Source organism: Diabrotica undecimpunctata, chromosome 6 (genome assembly GCF_040954645.1).
Source record: "Diabrotica undecimpunctata isolate CICGRU chromosome 6, icDiaUnde3, whole genome shotgun sequence".
Classification (NCBI taxonomy): Eukaryota; Metazoa; Arthropoda; class Insecta; order Coleoptera; family Chrysomelidae; genus Diabrotica; species Diabrotica undecimpunctata.
In genome coordinates this window covers 49,137,884-49,155,063 of record NC_092808.1, presented here as the reverse complement: position 1 = coordinate 49,155,063, position 17,180 = coordinate 49,137,884, and the positions used below count along the sequence as shown (strand labels likewise).

Sequence of the window (17,180 nt, the reverse complement as noted above, 5' to 3'; positions counted from 1 at the left end):
GGAAAGTCCCGATGGAGTACGTATAGTTCAACAAGTGGTACTGCCGAAATCACACATTAAAAGTGTGTTGCAAGAACTTCATAGCAGCCTTTTTGGAGGACATTTTGGAGTCAAAAGAACACTGGCCAGAGTTCGAGACAGATTTTACTGGATCAATTGTCGCCGAGATGTAGAAGATTGGTGTAGGAAATGCGATTTATGTAATGGTAAAAAAGGCCCTAGAACAAGAAGTCGTGATAAAATGGCACAATATCTTTCCGGAGAGCCTTTTGAATGACTTGCAGTGGATATTCTTGGTACACTTCCGATGACAGAGAGAGGGAACAAGTACTTAATGGTCGCAATTAATTATTTTTCAAAATGGCCTGGAATTGTACCCCCTCCTAATCAAGAAGCGACTACAGTAGCAGAAGCATTTATAACACACGTCGTATCAAGACATGGAGTTCCTTTAGAGTTACATTCTGATCAAAGATGGAATTTTGAATCAGAATTATGGCAAGAATTAATCAAAATCCTTGGGTATTAAGAAAACTCGCATTACGCCTCTCCATCCTCAATCAGACGGAATGGTCGAAAGACATAATAGAACTGTTTGTGAATACATTTCAATGTTTGTCTCTGATAATCAAAAAGATTGGGATAGTTTAATTCCTCTGTTCGTGTTAGCCTATAGAAGTTCCGAACATTAAGCAACTGGTTATTCTCCATCAATAATGATCACCGGAAGAGAAATGAAGCTTCCTCAAGATCTTATTTTCGGAAGATTGCCTCCCTGCGAAGAAGAACGTTCATCCCCGACCTACATTGAAAATTTGAAAGAAAAATTAGAAAAAGTCTACGAATTTGCCCGTAAAAGTTTGAAGCTCCAAAGTGATAAAGCCAAGGCCAGGCTCGACATGCATGCTACTGGTACAACTTTCGCAAGAGGTGACCCAGTATGGTTATACAATCCCACACGGAAGAAAGGACTTAGTCCGAAACTTCAACTGGGAAGGCCCGTATACCATCCTGCAGAAAATAAATGATCTAATCTATCGCATCCAGTTTTCAGCTAGAAGTAAACCCAAGGTAGTTCATATCGAGAGACTAGCTCCATACCATGGAACTGATCCACCCCGTTGGCTTCAATCGATCCCCGATAGTCCAAATATTCGAGGCGAATAACTAAAGGAGGAAGTAATGTTACAAAAGATTTATCCCACATAGGAAAAGTCCATTGACGAAAAAGAAGAAGTAGTTCGAGAACATTCAAGATGACATCGAAAATTCTTGAAATGTCTAGTGAAGTTTGGAACGTCAGAAAATATATATATATATATATATATATATATATAACAGATGTTTTTGACAGTTGGGGAACAGTTGTATTATTTTTAATTTGGAACGTTGAAATATATAGTTGTCAGTTAGTTAAAAAGTATTGTAATATTGTTGGTGTTGAATAAAGATCATTTTTAAGAAGTGTAACAGTAGAGAAGAGATTTTTACAAAATTTTATAAACTAGAAAACAGAAATGCCTAAGACGCTTATCTTTAGTCCCTTATTGAAATATTGACAGTTGCCCGACGGCGCCCTAGACAAAAAACTGAAGATAACAGGAGAAAACCACATGAACACTTATTTTCGTACAGAGTGACAACAAGTGAAGGAGTTTATTCTGTTTGTAAATCTGCATTTTTAAGTCTGCATGCTATAACGAAACACAGAGTAGGTCGGTTGATAGAACTTTTAGAAAAAGGACAAGTATCTGTTGACATGAGAGGTAAACAAAAACCAGCAAATGTAAAACCTGAAGAAATAGTCAAGAGTATAAAAGCCTATATTGAGTCATTTCCTCTCAAACTAGCACACTACACTGGACGCGAAGTAATATATTTGAACAAAAAACTAAATATAAAAATAATGCATTTGTTATTTTCAGAAAAATTTCCAGATGTCCCAGTTAAATATGGATTTTATAGAGCTGTCTTTACTGACTTCTATCAGTTACGCTTCGGCAGGCCTCAGATTGTCATCTGCAGCAAATGCGAAGAACTAGATTTAAAAAAAGTCCCAATATTTGAATAATAATGCTAAGAGAATAGCCATAGCTGAAAAGATGATGCATGTACGTCAATCAAAAAAGTTTTTTGCTAAAATGAATGAGTTAGAAGCCCTTACCAAAGTGGATCCATCGGTAGGAGAAATATGCATTGACTATATGCAAAATCTATTTCTACTAGTAACACTTATCCAAGATACATTTTACCTAATTCAACTTACAGTCAGTGTTTTTAATATACACGATCTTAAAACCGGTAAAAGCTACTTCCACGTATATCATAAAGGATAAGGCAAAAAGAACCCTAACGAGATGTGTTCCTTCATAATGGATTATATTAAAACATAATATATCTGAGGAAGTGATACACTTACACATTTCTTTGATAGAGTTGGAGGTTAAACAAAAACCACACAGTTTTAAGGTTCGTCAGAGCGTTAACAGACCTCAGAAGATTTGAAACGGTAAACCAGTACTACCCTATTCGTGGTCACTCGTTCATACCGTGACCCTAACTTTGCTGTAGCAAAGAGAATAATAAAAAAGACTGATAGGATTTACACATTAATAGTTGCCTTCATTAAATTTTGTATCAATATTTATCATGGATAGATTGCTCTATACAGTGGTAATTAAAATTGTGTTAAATACTAAGTGGATAGTTTTCAATAGAGGAAGTTTTTTGTCCGCTTTCTCTTCCCACTGATTCATTTATCAACGAAATATACTAGTTCATCTACCTAGAAAACCCCTGAGTTATGACTGTCGACTGGTCTAGAATAAAATTAGAGTGAAATTCTAGGAGACGAGCTCCACTCTGGGCACCATATACTACAACTTCCGGATTTGGTGAGCCCTATATAAAGTAGATAATACATACATTCTAAAGAGTATTTTTAATATAAGACTTCAGATTTTATGAAATGTTTGACAAGTAGTAATCATACAAGTTAAATGAAACGAGCCACTATCCATACCCACATAAATACAGGTACCCCAAAATAATAACTATTGAAAAAATATACTTACAAATTGCATTAAAAATTTTCCTTGCTGTGGTTCTAGTTAAGTATTTGTTATTAATGCTATAGTCTGCACTAAATCCAAATACAAAAGACATCAAAAAACATGTTAAATATGGTACAGCCGAGAGAAGACCATTCTGAAAATATAAGAATCTGTTAAGACTATGCGTCAGCCGTACATCCTTTTATCTAGTATCCGTATTATATATATATATATATATATATATATATATATATATATATATATATATATATATATATATATATATATATATATAATATTCAATTTCCACTTCAATTTTCACTTCGAAAATCGTCATCAAAATGCAAACATTAATTATTTTATTTATAATAATTAATGTTTAGATATTTAGAGAAGATACAAGATTTAGAGACAAGAGAAATTATAGAAAAAAAGTTGCACGAAAAATTATAGCAAATACGAATTTTTATCACACGACGTCGTCAGCTGGTCCCAATGACATGGCAAGACAAATTTCAGTTCTCTCTGCTATTCATATGATGAAAAAAAGTTGGCATAGTATTTCCGAAAATTGCATAAAAAATTGTTTTATGAAGTGCAAATTTTTCGAAAATGAAAAAACTTTAGGTATCACATGTAGAAAGTAGGAAAACCTAGAAATTGAAATGATGGGCTAAGATTTTTCGAGATGTGGTTCTTTTAACGATAATTTATCTATTTTTAAAGATACTACAGCCAAACAATGAAACCACCCAATTTAATACTAAAGCCACAGATGAGTCAGAAGACCAAGATTTTTCCGATTTCGTGGAAATTCCATACAATTGGTAAGTCGTAACCGCTTGTAATATTATAAGAAGATTTCTGGACTGCCAATCCAATGTCAATTTTTCTAATTTTTACCTATAATTTAGAGCAACAAATAAGTGCTAGGTATTTATTGTTACAAAAAAAAATCAGGCTAAGATTATCGACTACTTTTTAAGAAAAAATAAGTAACTCTGTTGTATATATTTTAATAAGAAAATGTGTACATATCTGCGTATTCATATTGCATACATTTCATATAGTTAGAGTGCCCGTCGGCAAAAAAGGTTTATGATAGTTACTCTCTCTAAACTTTGGGTATCGCTTGATTAGGTCGAGTCTGACACGTTTTACTTCTGCGACTTTTCTTGGTTCCTTTTTCCCTCTAATTTTCCCAAAAATTTTCAGACCGTCAGACAGGAAAATTGGAAAGCAAGTTCCGTCAGACAATATACTGTTTTCACTCAGGCACTCAGGCTGATAAAAATTCAAACTCGGAAAGTTCAACGAATGCCTCTTTATCTTTACCACTGCAGTGGTTAGCGTACAGAATTCCCTTTGGTGGCCATGAACGAAAACCATTTAATAATATTGTTTTCTGTCTTCTTGGCTGTATGAAATATCCTCCTAGACCATATATTTAGCTATTCAAAGCGATGGCATGTTTTGCTGAAAGAATTAATCTTAAAGTTAATATTATTATTATTAAAGTTAATCTTTTATCTTAGCACTGCAGCGGTAAACATTTAGGAGAAATTTGTTGGACTTTCTGAGTTTAAGTTGGTATTATCCCGAGTGTCTAACGAAGCTGGATTGCTGAAATGACGTCATAACACTATATTGATACCGATTCGAGCACAAACTAGTATTTACCTCAAAATATACCTCAAATTAGTATATGAAAACTTACCGACGATATATCAAAGCCCATAACGTTGCTCATGTAATTTGGCATCTCAGTTAGTAATGTATTGTAACCCCAGATTTGGCCAACTTGTGCCAAAAACAGCGCCCAAAATGGTCTACATTTAATAATTTCTTTCCACGGAACTGTTAACTAAAAATGTTATAAACAAATAAAAAAATTTAAGTAATGTTTCAAACTGTAGATAATATATTATTAGCGGATGGAATATATATATATATATATATATATATATATATATATATAAGTATATATATATATACAAAGTGAATAATTAGTGTAACCAATTTTTTATGAAAATGGTAAAAAGTTCAATTCCCTTTATAATTAAAAAGAAGCACAGTAACTATGATCTGTTGCTGTTGCATGTTTTTATTGATTGTTGAAATTTTCAAAAATAATTGATGTTGTCAATTTTCTTAATATCGAATATGGGGTGAGTCAAAACGCAAGTACATTATTTTCTCTTCTTTTCTTCTTCTTATGCTCTGCTCGATTATCGTGTGTTGGCTTCAAATTGGCTATACTGATTTTGTTGACGGCAGCTCGGAAGAGGGATGCAAAGGATCTATTAAACCATTCCCCCAGGTTTTTAAGCCATGACCTTTGTCTTCGACCTGGCCCTCTTCTTCCATCTATCTTGCCTTGCAATATTATATGGGGTATATTATATCTCGCTGGGTGGCGCATAACATGGCCAAAATATTCCAGTTTTCAAAATTTTCTCAGTAATTTTATTTTTATTAGTATTTTATGTCACTATTGAAAAGTACCACTACCATAGGTACTTTAACTTGTATTTAATGTTTTTACAATTTTTAAGTAAGCCATGACTGAATTGTCTAAAACTGACATTTGACACCCTATATATTTTCTTATATTAAGATTTCTTCAAAATTTCTGAGAAATACAGAATGTTTACCGATTTATGATCATTTTTATTTCGATATCGCTATGAAATAAACATCCTGTATATAAGAAGTTATACATCAATAATTATTAATTTTTTTTAATAAGATTACCATTTCCTCATACATATTTTTTAAATGTATTTTAATTTTTCTAAATATCTTATTTAGAATAATCTTTTATTTTTATAAAGCATTTCCTATACTCTATACTTATTACTTTTTGACATATTTTTAGTTTTTTTCAAATTTTGGAATTACGTTCAATTTTTCTATGTAGAAATAACTTAGTCTTGTGTAATAATATAATATAATGACCACAAATCGTTGATTAAAATATTATCCAATATTTCAATCAATGCTATAATATAAAGATTCAATCAATAACTAACACAAAATATAAACCATTTCAATATGTAATGACTGTAACTAATAATGTGCTATTAAACCAATAAGTCTAAAGTAAATATTCTTTATTCTTCTTTCTTATTCTATTTATTATATCATCTGGCGTTATTGAAGGCTTCTGGTTCACAAGGTTTTTTATGTAGCCAAACATGAAAAAATCAATTCTTGACAATTCCGGTGATCGCGTTGGCCAAACAGATGGTCCTCGTCTCCCTATCCACCTTACAAGAAAGTTATTATCTAGATTTAGATGATCACGGATAAGAGCAATGTAATAAACTGGAGCACCGTCGTGTAATACGACCATTCATACAGCCATCTAAAAAATGTGGGCCAATCACATAGTATCCAACAATACCACTTCAAATATTTATAGACCACTTAGTTTTACTATAACTGTTAATAAAGTAGGGATTGCTTGATGCATAGTAATGAAAATTATGCTGATTCACTGTTCCATTTTTGTGAAATGTAGCCTCATCTCCAAAAACCACCTAATCGGTAAAACAACAAAAAATCGGTCACTATGCACTTGCTGCTAATAATGATAATATCAAATAGATAAAAAGAAATAAGACTTACTCACAATCAATTTATTCTATCACCAACGACCGATTTCACATACTATAATTTGCTCTGCATCTTCAGGTCAACGGTATATAGTAAACTAAATGCTGAAAATATAATATCTGATCATGTACCAGTTGTAGGTAATTTCAAAGTCAGAATGAAGAAGGTTAAAAGTAAGTCGATGAAGAAGTGTGATGCTAAAAAACTGAAAGATCCCAATTTTCGACTGAAGGTAAGTGAAAACCAAATACACAGGTGCCAAAATGCAAAAATGCAGGAACTATAGAGGAAAGTCTGACCGTGATACAAAAAAACGAAGAAAGATACAGAGAAACGAAAATCGTGGATGACCAATGAAATACTTGAACTTATGGATCAGAGAAAAAAAAACAAAGAAAATCTCCAAAAATATAAGAGAGTACATACCATCGTAAATAGAAAAACAAGAGAAACCAAAGAGAAACAAAAAACAGAACAATGTCCAGAAATAGAGGAGTATCAGAGTCGATATGATAACTTCAATGTTCATCGAAATATGAAGGAAATAGCTGGAAAGTTCCGAAAATGCAACAGTGGAAAAATAACAGATGATGAAGGCAATCTTGCCATAACCAAGGAAGATAAAAAGAAAGTATGGGAAGAATACTTGGAGAAACGTTTTCCTGACCTTAGAACTATACAAGAGCCCACCATTAAAGAAAATTCAGGTCCCGAAATCCTACCAGAAGAAATAACGGCAGCCGTCAGACAAATGAAGAATGGAAAGGTAGCGGGACTTGATGAAATTCCTGCAGAACTGTTGAAGCTATAAGATGCAGAACAAATAAAAATAATAACTGAAATATTTAATGAAATATACAAGTGAACGCCGTAAAGATGTCAGCTGTAATGTTTTTGCATGCCTGATTGACTACAAGAAGGCTTTCGATAAAGCATAAACAAATGATGGAAGTACTGGAGAGGACAGGGATTGATGGAAAAGACTTAATAATAATAGCTAACCTGTATTGGAATCAATCAGTGGTGCTCCAAATAGATGGAGAATATACAGATCAGGTCAAAATCTTAAGGGGAGTTAGACAGGGGTGCATACTTTCACCATTGATATTCATTCTGTTTTCAGAACACATTTTTAAAGAGGCTCTAAAAGATATTGATGATGTCATCTGAATAAATGGAGTCAAGCTCAATAACCTTAGAAGGGCTGCAAAACTTAATAAACAAAATAACGGAAACAAGTAGAAGATATGGACTGGATATAAACTCCAGCAAAACCAAGCTAATGATCATCAGCAAGGAAAACATAACTGGAGCAAATCTGTATTTGAACCAAATGAGAATTGAACGTGTCTCACAATACAACTACTTGGGAACTATAATCGATGAGTCGTGGAACAATACCCAAGAGATTAAATGTCGCATCGGAAAGGCAAAGAGTGCATTCTTGACTATTAGCTCTGTGCTCAAGAGCCATGACCTCACCCTAGAAATAAAAATAAGGCTCCTTAAATGTTATGTGTACTCAGTGCTTCTGTAAGGAGTAGAAACGTGGACATTGAAGGCGGAAACTCCTGCGGAGGACAAACACAACTGCGCATTTGGTCAACATCGTGAAGGGCTGTAAGCTGCAGTACTTAGGATATATAATGAGAAATCAAGGCAGATACAAGCTACTTCAATGCATTTTGCAATGTAAAATTGAAGGAAAAAGGGCCCCAGGACGAAGAAGAATATCCTGGCTTGCTAATCTGAGATCATGCTATAGAAAGACTTTAACACAGCTATTTCGTATAGCAACCAACAAAGTCATCATAGCCAGAATGATTGCCAACGTTCGGAACGGACAGGCACCCTAAGAAGAAGAACCATTTAGCGAATTCTCCACGAGCAGGAAAATCTCCTTGTAGCAGTACCTTTGTAAAATGAAAAGGATATAAATTTTCGTTGTATAAGATATTTCCTACGGAAGATTTTAAAATTGTGGAATACATGTCAGATAGTCTTCGACCGCTAATTTCTGGATTTTCCTCAACTTCCATTAAAATAACATCTTCATGTGCTGCTGTTACATAATCATGTCGTCCTCCTTAATTTTTTTCTGAGACCACTGAACCTGTTACTCTTAATCGTTGATGAAGAGCTGTAAATATTGAATGAGTCGGATCACGATTGGGAAATTCTTCAGGTTATATACGTTGTGCTGCTTGAGCGTTACACCCCATTTCGCCATAAACTAAAACTTATCAGCGTATTCCTCATTAGTAAAAACCATTTTTGTTGAATTGAAATTGTGTTGGTTATAAAACGTAAGTTATACTTCTGTTGGCGGGTCACAGCCAACTAGCGCAAAAAATATTAATTTAACTTTCATGACTATAAAACGAAAAATTTACAAATCGATTTTTCTTGACAACGGTGTATCCTATCGACTTAAAGTAAGAGTAGCTTTTAGTACTAGAATACCTGAAATTTTAATAATCTAGTATTAAGAATAAAGGTAAAGACAAAAAAGTTATGCGTTAAAATAATCGTTAAAATAACCCAAAACTAACGTCTATGATAGGTACTAGAAATTCTTAATTTATGAAATTGATTCAAATCTGGAGGATAAATAACCGTTTCAGTTTTCGTTTTTCTAAATAAAAGCGTTCTGGAGGTATTTAAAGAAAACTAATTACAAGGCGCCATCTTCAAAGAACTCTAGCTCCCTTAGGAAGCATTTTCGGACTAATATTATAATATAATATTTACTTTTTGGCCTTTGATATTGGTAGACTTCTCAATGTACTCCCTTTCAGCAGCTGATATTCTTTTTGAATCTGCGGGAGTACTAGCACCAAGAAAGAAAAATAATACAACCCATATATAACCAGCTATACTATAGATGTAAAAGCAATAGGGCCATCCAAGCCAGGAAGAGGCTATGAATCCATTAACTGGTAAACTCATAATTGTTCCAAATGGAGCACCTGGAATTTAAGTTATTAATAATATTAATAATTTGAATTTTAACACAAATTATTTGTTTAATGTAATTAGATGTATGAATGTAATGTAATTAGTAATTATTAGTAATTTGACTTGCTAATACGTAAATGTATTATAATGGTACAGGTAGATACAGTAGACGTAGACTTAAGAAACAGTTATGCAGTGGCGTTATAATATTAAACAATTTAAGAAAAATAGTTCTTATTTGAAACCTCAAAATTCATGATTACATTATTCACCTAAAAAATAAATAAAATTGGCTAAATAAAAGCTTAATAAAAATTTTTGAAGTTATACTTCTATACGCGCATTCAACGTTGGACATTTGTACGGGACTGAATTGACAAAATCATTACATATGTAAGATATAGTTAAGAGAGAGACAGAAGATATATTTTCTTTTTCTTTCTTTCTCGAAAATAAAAATGTTCCTTTTTTAAATATATTGAATATTTATTAATATTATTATTATTTTTCCGTTCTGTTCAGATTTGTCTTGAGCCTCGTTAGGCATGTTAAATTATAAATTAAAACTTGTAAATATCTTAAGAAAGTTCAAATGTGTATATATAATGTAAATATACACAACAAACAACAATTAAATTTTGTGTCTGTCAATGTCAGACAAATTGACAGACACAATCAGATAGCGAAATGTTTTTGATAGTATTTCTATCTAACAGACATTTTAAATTAATTGTGAAGTTTGATCCCAATATTTTTTATTTTTATCTATACAAAAATATCCAGTTTTATTGATAATATAACCGAAATACGAAAACAAAAATGGCAATATAAAATAACAATATTGGCATCGGGGCCAAATTAAGAATCTCTGCAAAAAAATAAGGCAAATCAATATTCTACAACAGCTGTAACATCTACCATAATATTATATTGCAGAAATTACACCAGAAAAATCAAAAACAAATGACAATTGAAAACCATAGAGATGCATATACTTCTAATCCGGAAAGATATTTCTAGTTAGAAAAAGAAGTGAAATCATAAGACATACATATAAATGAGAATTAAAAAACAAACAGCAGAATTACCACATTAACAAAATGGACGAAAGAAGAGTGACAAGAATCGATCAAAAAAATCAATTGCAAAACATCGGAGCGTGGACCATCACAAAAAGATCTAGCGATTACTGAACCACGGTGAATGCATGTGTACAAAGACAAAATTAAGAAGAAAGGAAAAAAATGGAAAATAAGTATATTATAATAATAGACAGCAATTAATTTTGAAGGTTATTTAAACGGTACATTTTTTTATTATTTCTATTCAATTTATTAAAATCGATTTATCTATTTAATTAATGTGAGATTTGTAACATTTTTAAATTCCGATCTTTATAAAGTTTTAATTCACGTATTTCAAATTCCATTCTGTATAAGATTTTAATTTGCGTTTTAAAAAATATTAGAAGATAAATACTTTAGTATCTCTTTGAATAGAATAAAGATCAAACTGTTTATTTAATTTGCGTCTAGAAAGCACCGACCGAGTTATTCGAGTTTAAGTAGCTGGGGTAATTCTTACCGCTGAGATTCCGTTGAAGTGTGAAACATTTTGATTCACGCTTGAGATATTGAACAGGTCGGGGGTCAAGTGGCGGCCGCTAGGGAGCTGGTTCTGGCGGTCCACCGAGACAGGCAATGTTTGAACATCTAGTGACAGTATGCAGTCAATAAAAAAGTACAAGGTAAATCAATATATGTAGGGACCCAGCAAGTAAAAACTTCAATCATAAACAAAAATTAATTTAGTGTAGAATGGGCCATCCTTACTTAAAGTGGGTATACCTAAACAAGATCATAAGCCACTATAAGTTCTCAGTGTAATAAAGAACTTCACTAAAACTGAGTGAGTTCTTCTTCTCTCCTTTCGTTGCTCTATTACAAAGGTTCATGATTTCTCGTTACACAATCAACTAGATGCTTACATGGGTTCCTATCTTCAGCTGCGTTAAATGTTTTACAGAATAACCGGTGCGTTAAATGTATAAGAACATAGACTGACCTAAATTTTAACTTAAATTAACTAAAAATTAAATTTAATTAATTAAATTGAAATAGAAAAAAATTTACATTAATTGGAAAATTAATCTAAAAAAGAATTTATTAAAGAAAGCCTAGGTTAATAAAATGATCAGGGCTTGTGAATGGGGTTGATATTCATCATCCAGCCTCAAGAGTCCACTGCTGAACATAGGCCTCTTCCTCATGTTTCCAACCCCGTCTATCTTGCGCCGCGCTTATCCAGTTTTTATTGAGTCTTCTTAAATCGTCAGTCCATCTTTTAGGTGGTCGACCGACGCTTCTCTTGTCTTCCCTTGGCCTCCATTCCAATAACCTCTTTGTTCATCCACCATCTGTCATTCTGGCTATGTGTCCTGCCCATCTCCATTTTAGTCTGGCTATCTTCTCGATGATGTCAGTCACTCCGGTTCTTCTCCTGATGTCTTCGTTGGTTATTCTGTCTCGCAGAGTTATTCCTAACATGGACCGCTCCATTCTGCTCTGCGTGACTCTCAGTTTGGTAGCTGCTGCTTTTGTTAAGAAGTTAAGTTTTTGTTTTGTTAACAAAAGCAGGGGTTGATATTAGAATAACCTAAGATATAAACTTGTTGAAAAACATAATTAATTTAACCCGTTTGACAAGGAAATAAAGGTAAAGCGATTTATGATGCGATAAAATTCAGCTGCTATCAAATAATAAAATTATTTCTGTTTTGTGTTGTGTAAAGTTTTTATGTTAGTAACTCTTTTTGAAAAACATTTACTCAATTAGTTTAATAACTGACCTGATAAAGTTAAACTTCCCAGTCTTGATCTCTCTGTGATATGTGTCCATCTGCCAAGTAAATTACTTATTGAAGTGTAAACAAATCCTTGACATAAACCTTGAACCACTCTTGAACCCATTACTCCGTACGATCCAAATTTTTCTGCGAGAAGTGGGACCAGAGCTACAGCTGTAAAATTTATAGTCATCGATCCTAATAGAAATCGTTTAGATCCGTATTTTCTGCCCCAATCCGCTGCAAATAATTGCAGCCCAATATAACCCCAGTAGAATGATGACAAGATAACACTTTTATTCGTCCAGTCATATACCTACAAAAAATAAAAAAATGTTGGTAACCATGCATCTACCGTATATGAATGATACAACCATAATCATCTAAAAGGAAAAAACAAAACGATTCTTTTTCTTATCCAGCACTTGAATGTACATATTATTCTAATGTACATGTTTATTTATTGCAAAATTTTTTGACGTGACAACGTCTTAAATTAGGTTGTGGCTCGGAGTCACTCATGAAAAAGTGTAACGCCCGCTCACGTCTGTTACGATGAGTCACCGAACGAGAGAGAGGCCCGCCGGACCGGCGAATGCCTTGCGTCTCTCTCCCACTCAAACATGATCGGTCCGCTGCGCGCGCAGCACTAGAGAATTAGGCGCGTTGAATCGGTGCGTGCTTGTGTCTCTGTCTTTCTCGAGCGTTCTTGGCGTTGGAAAACCGAGAAAGCGTCATAATACAAGTTCACACGTGTGGTTAAAGTATCGTCAGCTGTGTCTGTAGTGAAAATGTGGAGTGCTTAGATTCGTCATTTACAACAACTACAACAATAAAGGTAAATAATTGTACACTAATATTTCATTATCGTAAACTATGATTGATTGATTAATTGTTAGATTGATACAAAAGTTGAGAAACTGAGTTTATAGGTTATGTCATACTATTGACAAATGTTGATAGTGTTAAGTAAATTATTAGTTTAAATCACTCTGCAATCAATCGTAATTCAGTCGATTCAGTCATATCAATAAATATTCTACCGAGAAAAAGACGTTGTCACGTAAAATCTTCGCCCGTAAAACCGACTTTACAGGCAACCGATTTTTTTTCTATGATGAAAAGTTATCGATTTAAATTTATGATTTAAACGTATTAGAAAGTTATTAGTTAGAGTGCCTGTCGGCAAAAAAGTTTATGATAGGTACTTTCTCCAAACTTTGAGTATCACTTAATTAGGCCGAGTCTGACACGATTTCCTTTTGCGGCTTTTTTTGGTTCTGGTGCGTTTTTCCTCTAATTTTCCCGAAAATTTTTACCAGTTAGACAGGAAAATTGGAAAACAAGTTCCGTCAGACAATATAAAAATTGTTTTGTTGGTGTTAATGTAAGTATCCTGAAAAATTACCTGGTTATCTATAAATTTCGTCACAATCGCTTTTCGGACGTGTTCGAGTCCGATACCAAACGCCTTGAATGACATATTTATCATCAGACAATTTTCGTGTTTTTTGAAGCGAAGCTTCTACACTGGAGCTTTATTACTTTTTATCTCTACAGTAAAATGCTGAGCGGAGCGTTAGGCAACTAGTGCCATAAAATGGCTTCGTCTGTCCTCCGGAGGCGTGTCGGTCGGGAGCTGACAGCCGTGCCGGACGCATCAAGGAATTTGGATATTGGTCAAAATACTTGGGAATTCCAAGTTTGGCCAAATCCAAATTTCTAATGACTCGATGCAGGGAAATTCCACTTTTGCTACGTAAAACAAAGAATTTGTTTTACATAAAAGCAGGTAGATTTTCTCTCATCGATCAGTCGAGCTTGCCTCTTCTACTGTAGACCTAGTCGGTGCTATTATTGTTCCAACTAAGTTATTGTTTTATTTCTGATTTCCTATATACCATTTTTTATTTTAGCATTATTATATATTCAGACCTTTTCAGGTTAGAATATTACATTGATCTATATTTGTTCATGTACTGATTGTTTGATATTTTATTTGATTATTTTGATTGTTTATTTTTCTTGTATTTTGTGTCTAAGTTGTTCTTCCGTAAGTTAAGAACACTTAGAAATATTTATCTTGCTTTTTCTATTTTATATTTTGATTTGTACTTTGTCTAAGTAGTTCTTTCCGGTAAGTCAAAGAACTCTTAGAAATATTTCTCTGAATATTTGACTTGTTATTTTAATTGTTTGTCTAAGCCGTTCTTTTCCGGTAAGTCAAAAGAACACTTAGAAATATTTTCATAATCATTGTTGCATTATTATTTCCGATATTTTATCTAAGATATTTTCTTCCTTAAGTTAAGAAAATACTTAATACATTTGTCTCTTTCATTTTCTATTTTATGCTAATTTGTTTCTTCCGTAAGTCAAGAAACACTTAGCAATATTTCTACATCTTTACTATATTTGATTCTCTTGTTTATTTTCTGTTCTAAGTTGTTTCTTCCGTAAGTCAAGAAACACTTAGATATATTTCTATAATCTGTTTCATTTTTGCATTTCTCGTTTTATATTTTGAGTATTTTATTTTTCCACTCTAAGTCGTTTCTTCCGTAAGTCGTCAAGAAACACTTAGAAATATTTCCATATTTTACTCTCACATTTACATATTTCATTTATCTATATTTCTGTCCTAAGTTGTTTCTTACGTAAGTCAACATTTTTTTCTTTGCATTATATTTTTAATACATTTAATTTACTTGTTTACTAAGTTATTCCTTCCGTAAGGTTACTAATAAAGTAACCGTTACGTAAAGTTACTATTAAATGATATCTATTTATTTTTTTTAAATTTGGTTTAAATTTGACACGTACGTCAGAAGTAAACAACGTATGCTTTGTTAGTACGGTAACAGGTGGCGTTAGGGACAAACTTAGCTATATGTTAAATTTGTTTAAAATATAAAAAAATAAATAATTAATAAAATTACTTTATGCAATTTCAAAAATATTATTTAAATTTTAAAAAACAGAAAACATAATACTAGAAAAAATATCTAAATTAGTCAGGATCCAGACAAGCGGCACGATTCTTAACAAAAGACAACAATGCATAGATTTTGTAGATGACTCGGTATTTCTCACACGCTTAAGAACAGAACTTCAACAAATGTTTACAAAATTTGAAGAAGCTAGAAAATATGGTCTGTCCATAAATCAAGAAAAAAACCAAGTAATTGAAAATAAGAGGGGAAAATGCAAAAGAAAATAAATGAATTACTCTAAAAACGAATGAGGAAGAGTATAAATTTGAGAAGATAACAGATTTTGAGTACCTTGGAGTAAAAGATACAAATAGAGGAGGCAAAGAGAGTGAAATAGATAAGCAGTTGTAACGTTATAAACGTCACATCTTTATTTATTTATATTTACATAATTATTTTATTTTAATTTCTTTATTAATTTATTAATTCCTTAATCTTCAGTTTCTTTTTTACTATTTTTTCTTTAAAAAGTAGTTGGTGCCCTCTCTTTCTCTTTCTTCCCTCTCTCTTTTTTTCCGGTAAAATAAATATTCGCCCTCTCTCTTTCTGTCCTCTAGTAAATATTCTGTTCTATGTTGACAGAAAAGCTAATTCAATCATAGGCATACGTCCTATGACATCTGTGCTATACTTCATTATAATATCCCACTTACTTTCTGTCAATCAACTTTCATGATGGGCTATTCTTTTTTGTCTGTAATTGAAATTTATAAAAGATAGCAAAAATTATTTTAAGGTTCATTTTATCGTCTGCAGAAATCTCTTGGGGTGAGTACTTTCATTGTAATCTATATTCTATAATTCTGACATCATTTTCAATATTCATAACCTCACTTCTTTTAAAGCCACGTTTTCAATTATATGCATGCAGGAAGTTTAAAAATTATTCTATTTCTCTTTACCCTTGCCATCTGCTATTTGCTTAATTATAGTTTTTGTAAAATAATTGGCAAGAAAATTAAAACCTTTTGATGTCTCTCTAAAGCTGTTCTTATATTCTAGTTTATTGAAGAATTTATTGGGTTTGTTGAAGAGTTTATTGGAGAATTTATTGGAGAATTTATTGGGTTATTTGGATATTTTATTGGATAATTTCTGAAATAATAATAATAATATGCAGCAGAAGAATAACTGCAGCTGTATGAAAGGCCTAATCACATGCTCTGGAGGACTTAACAACATGCTCTGGAGGACTTAATCGCATAATCGAGATAAATCGCGTCTTTCTGTTTAGTTTTTTACTCGGATTCGAGTACTAGAAACTAAATTCACTAACAATTTTTGCTGTGATAAACGGCATGTGGAATGTAAATGATTGATTCCCTTGTCGACTAATTTATCAATCGGTCTGCTTTGCAAGTTGTTAAAAGCATAGTAGTAAAAATTTGAATATATTTTCACCAAGTAGAAAATCTTAACATTTCTATCGTTAATATTTCCAATCCTTTCACGGAGTGCACAATACACGTTTTATATAATAGTTTTTTCACCTTCCGAAAAATTTTCCGATGACGTTTTCTTTGACTATTTTCGCCTTCCATATTTATTGAAACTATATAAAAACGCGTTAAACGCTTCAGGTCGCATATAGTAATGATTTACTCTAGTAATAGCAACAACAAACTTTTATTTTTAAATGTAAAGTTAAAGTCTTGATAAAATAACTAATTTACAAAAAAAATTGTAGACTACTGGAAGACTCAGAATAACTTA

The 17,180-nt window shown here is 32.5% G+C and overlaps 1 protein-coding gene across 1 annotated transcript in view; it reads right to left on the bottom strand.

The window, feature by feature from the left end:
- The window catches only part of LOC140443428 (putative inorganic phosphate cotransporter), a 46,289-nt gene that overhangs the window by 10,721 nt on the left and 18,388 nt on the right, over positions 1-17,180 (bottom strand). Inside the window, exons 3-6 of the mRNA XM_072534682.1 lie at positions 12,478-12,790; positions 9,423-9,640; positions 4,771-4,917; positions 3,075-3,207 (exon numbers count right to left, since the gene is read on the bottom strand). Coding sequence (XP_072390783.1) covers positions 3,075-3,207; positions 4,771-4,917; positions 9,423-9,640; positions 12,478-12,790 — 811 coding nt within the window. The remainder of the gene's footprint in view (positions 1-3,074; positions 3,208-4,770; positions 4,918-9,422; positions 9,641-12,477; positions 12,791-17,180) is intronic.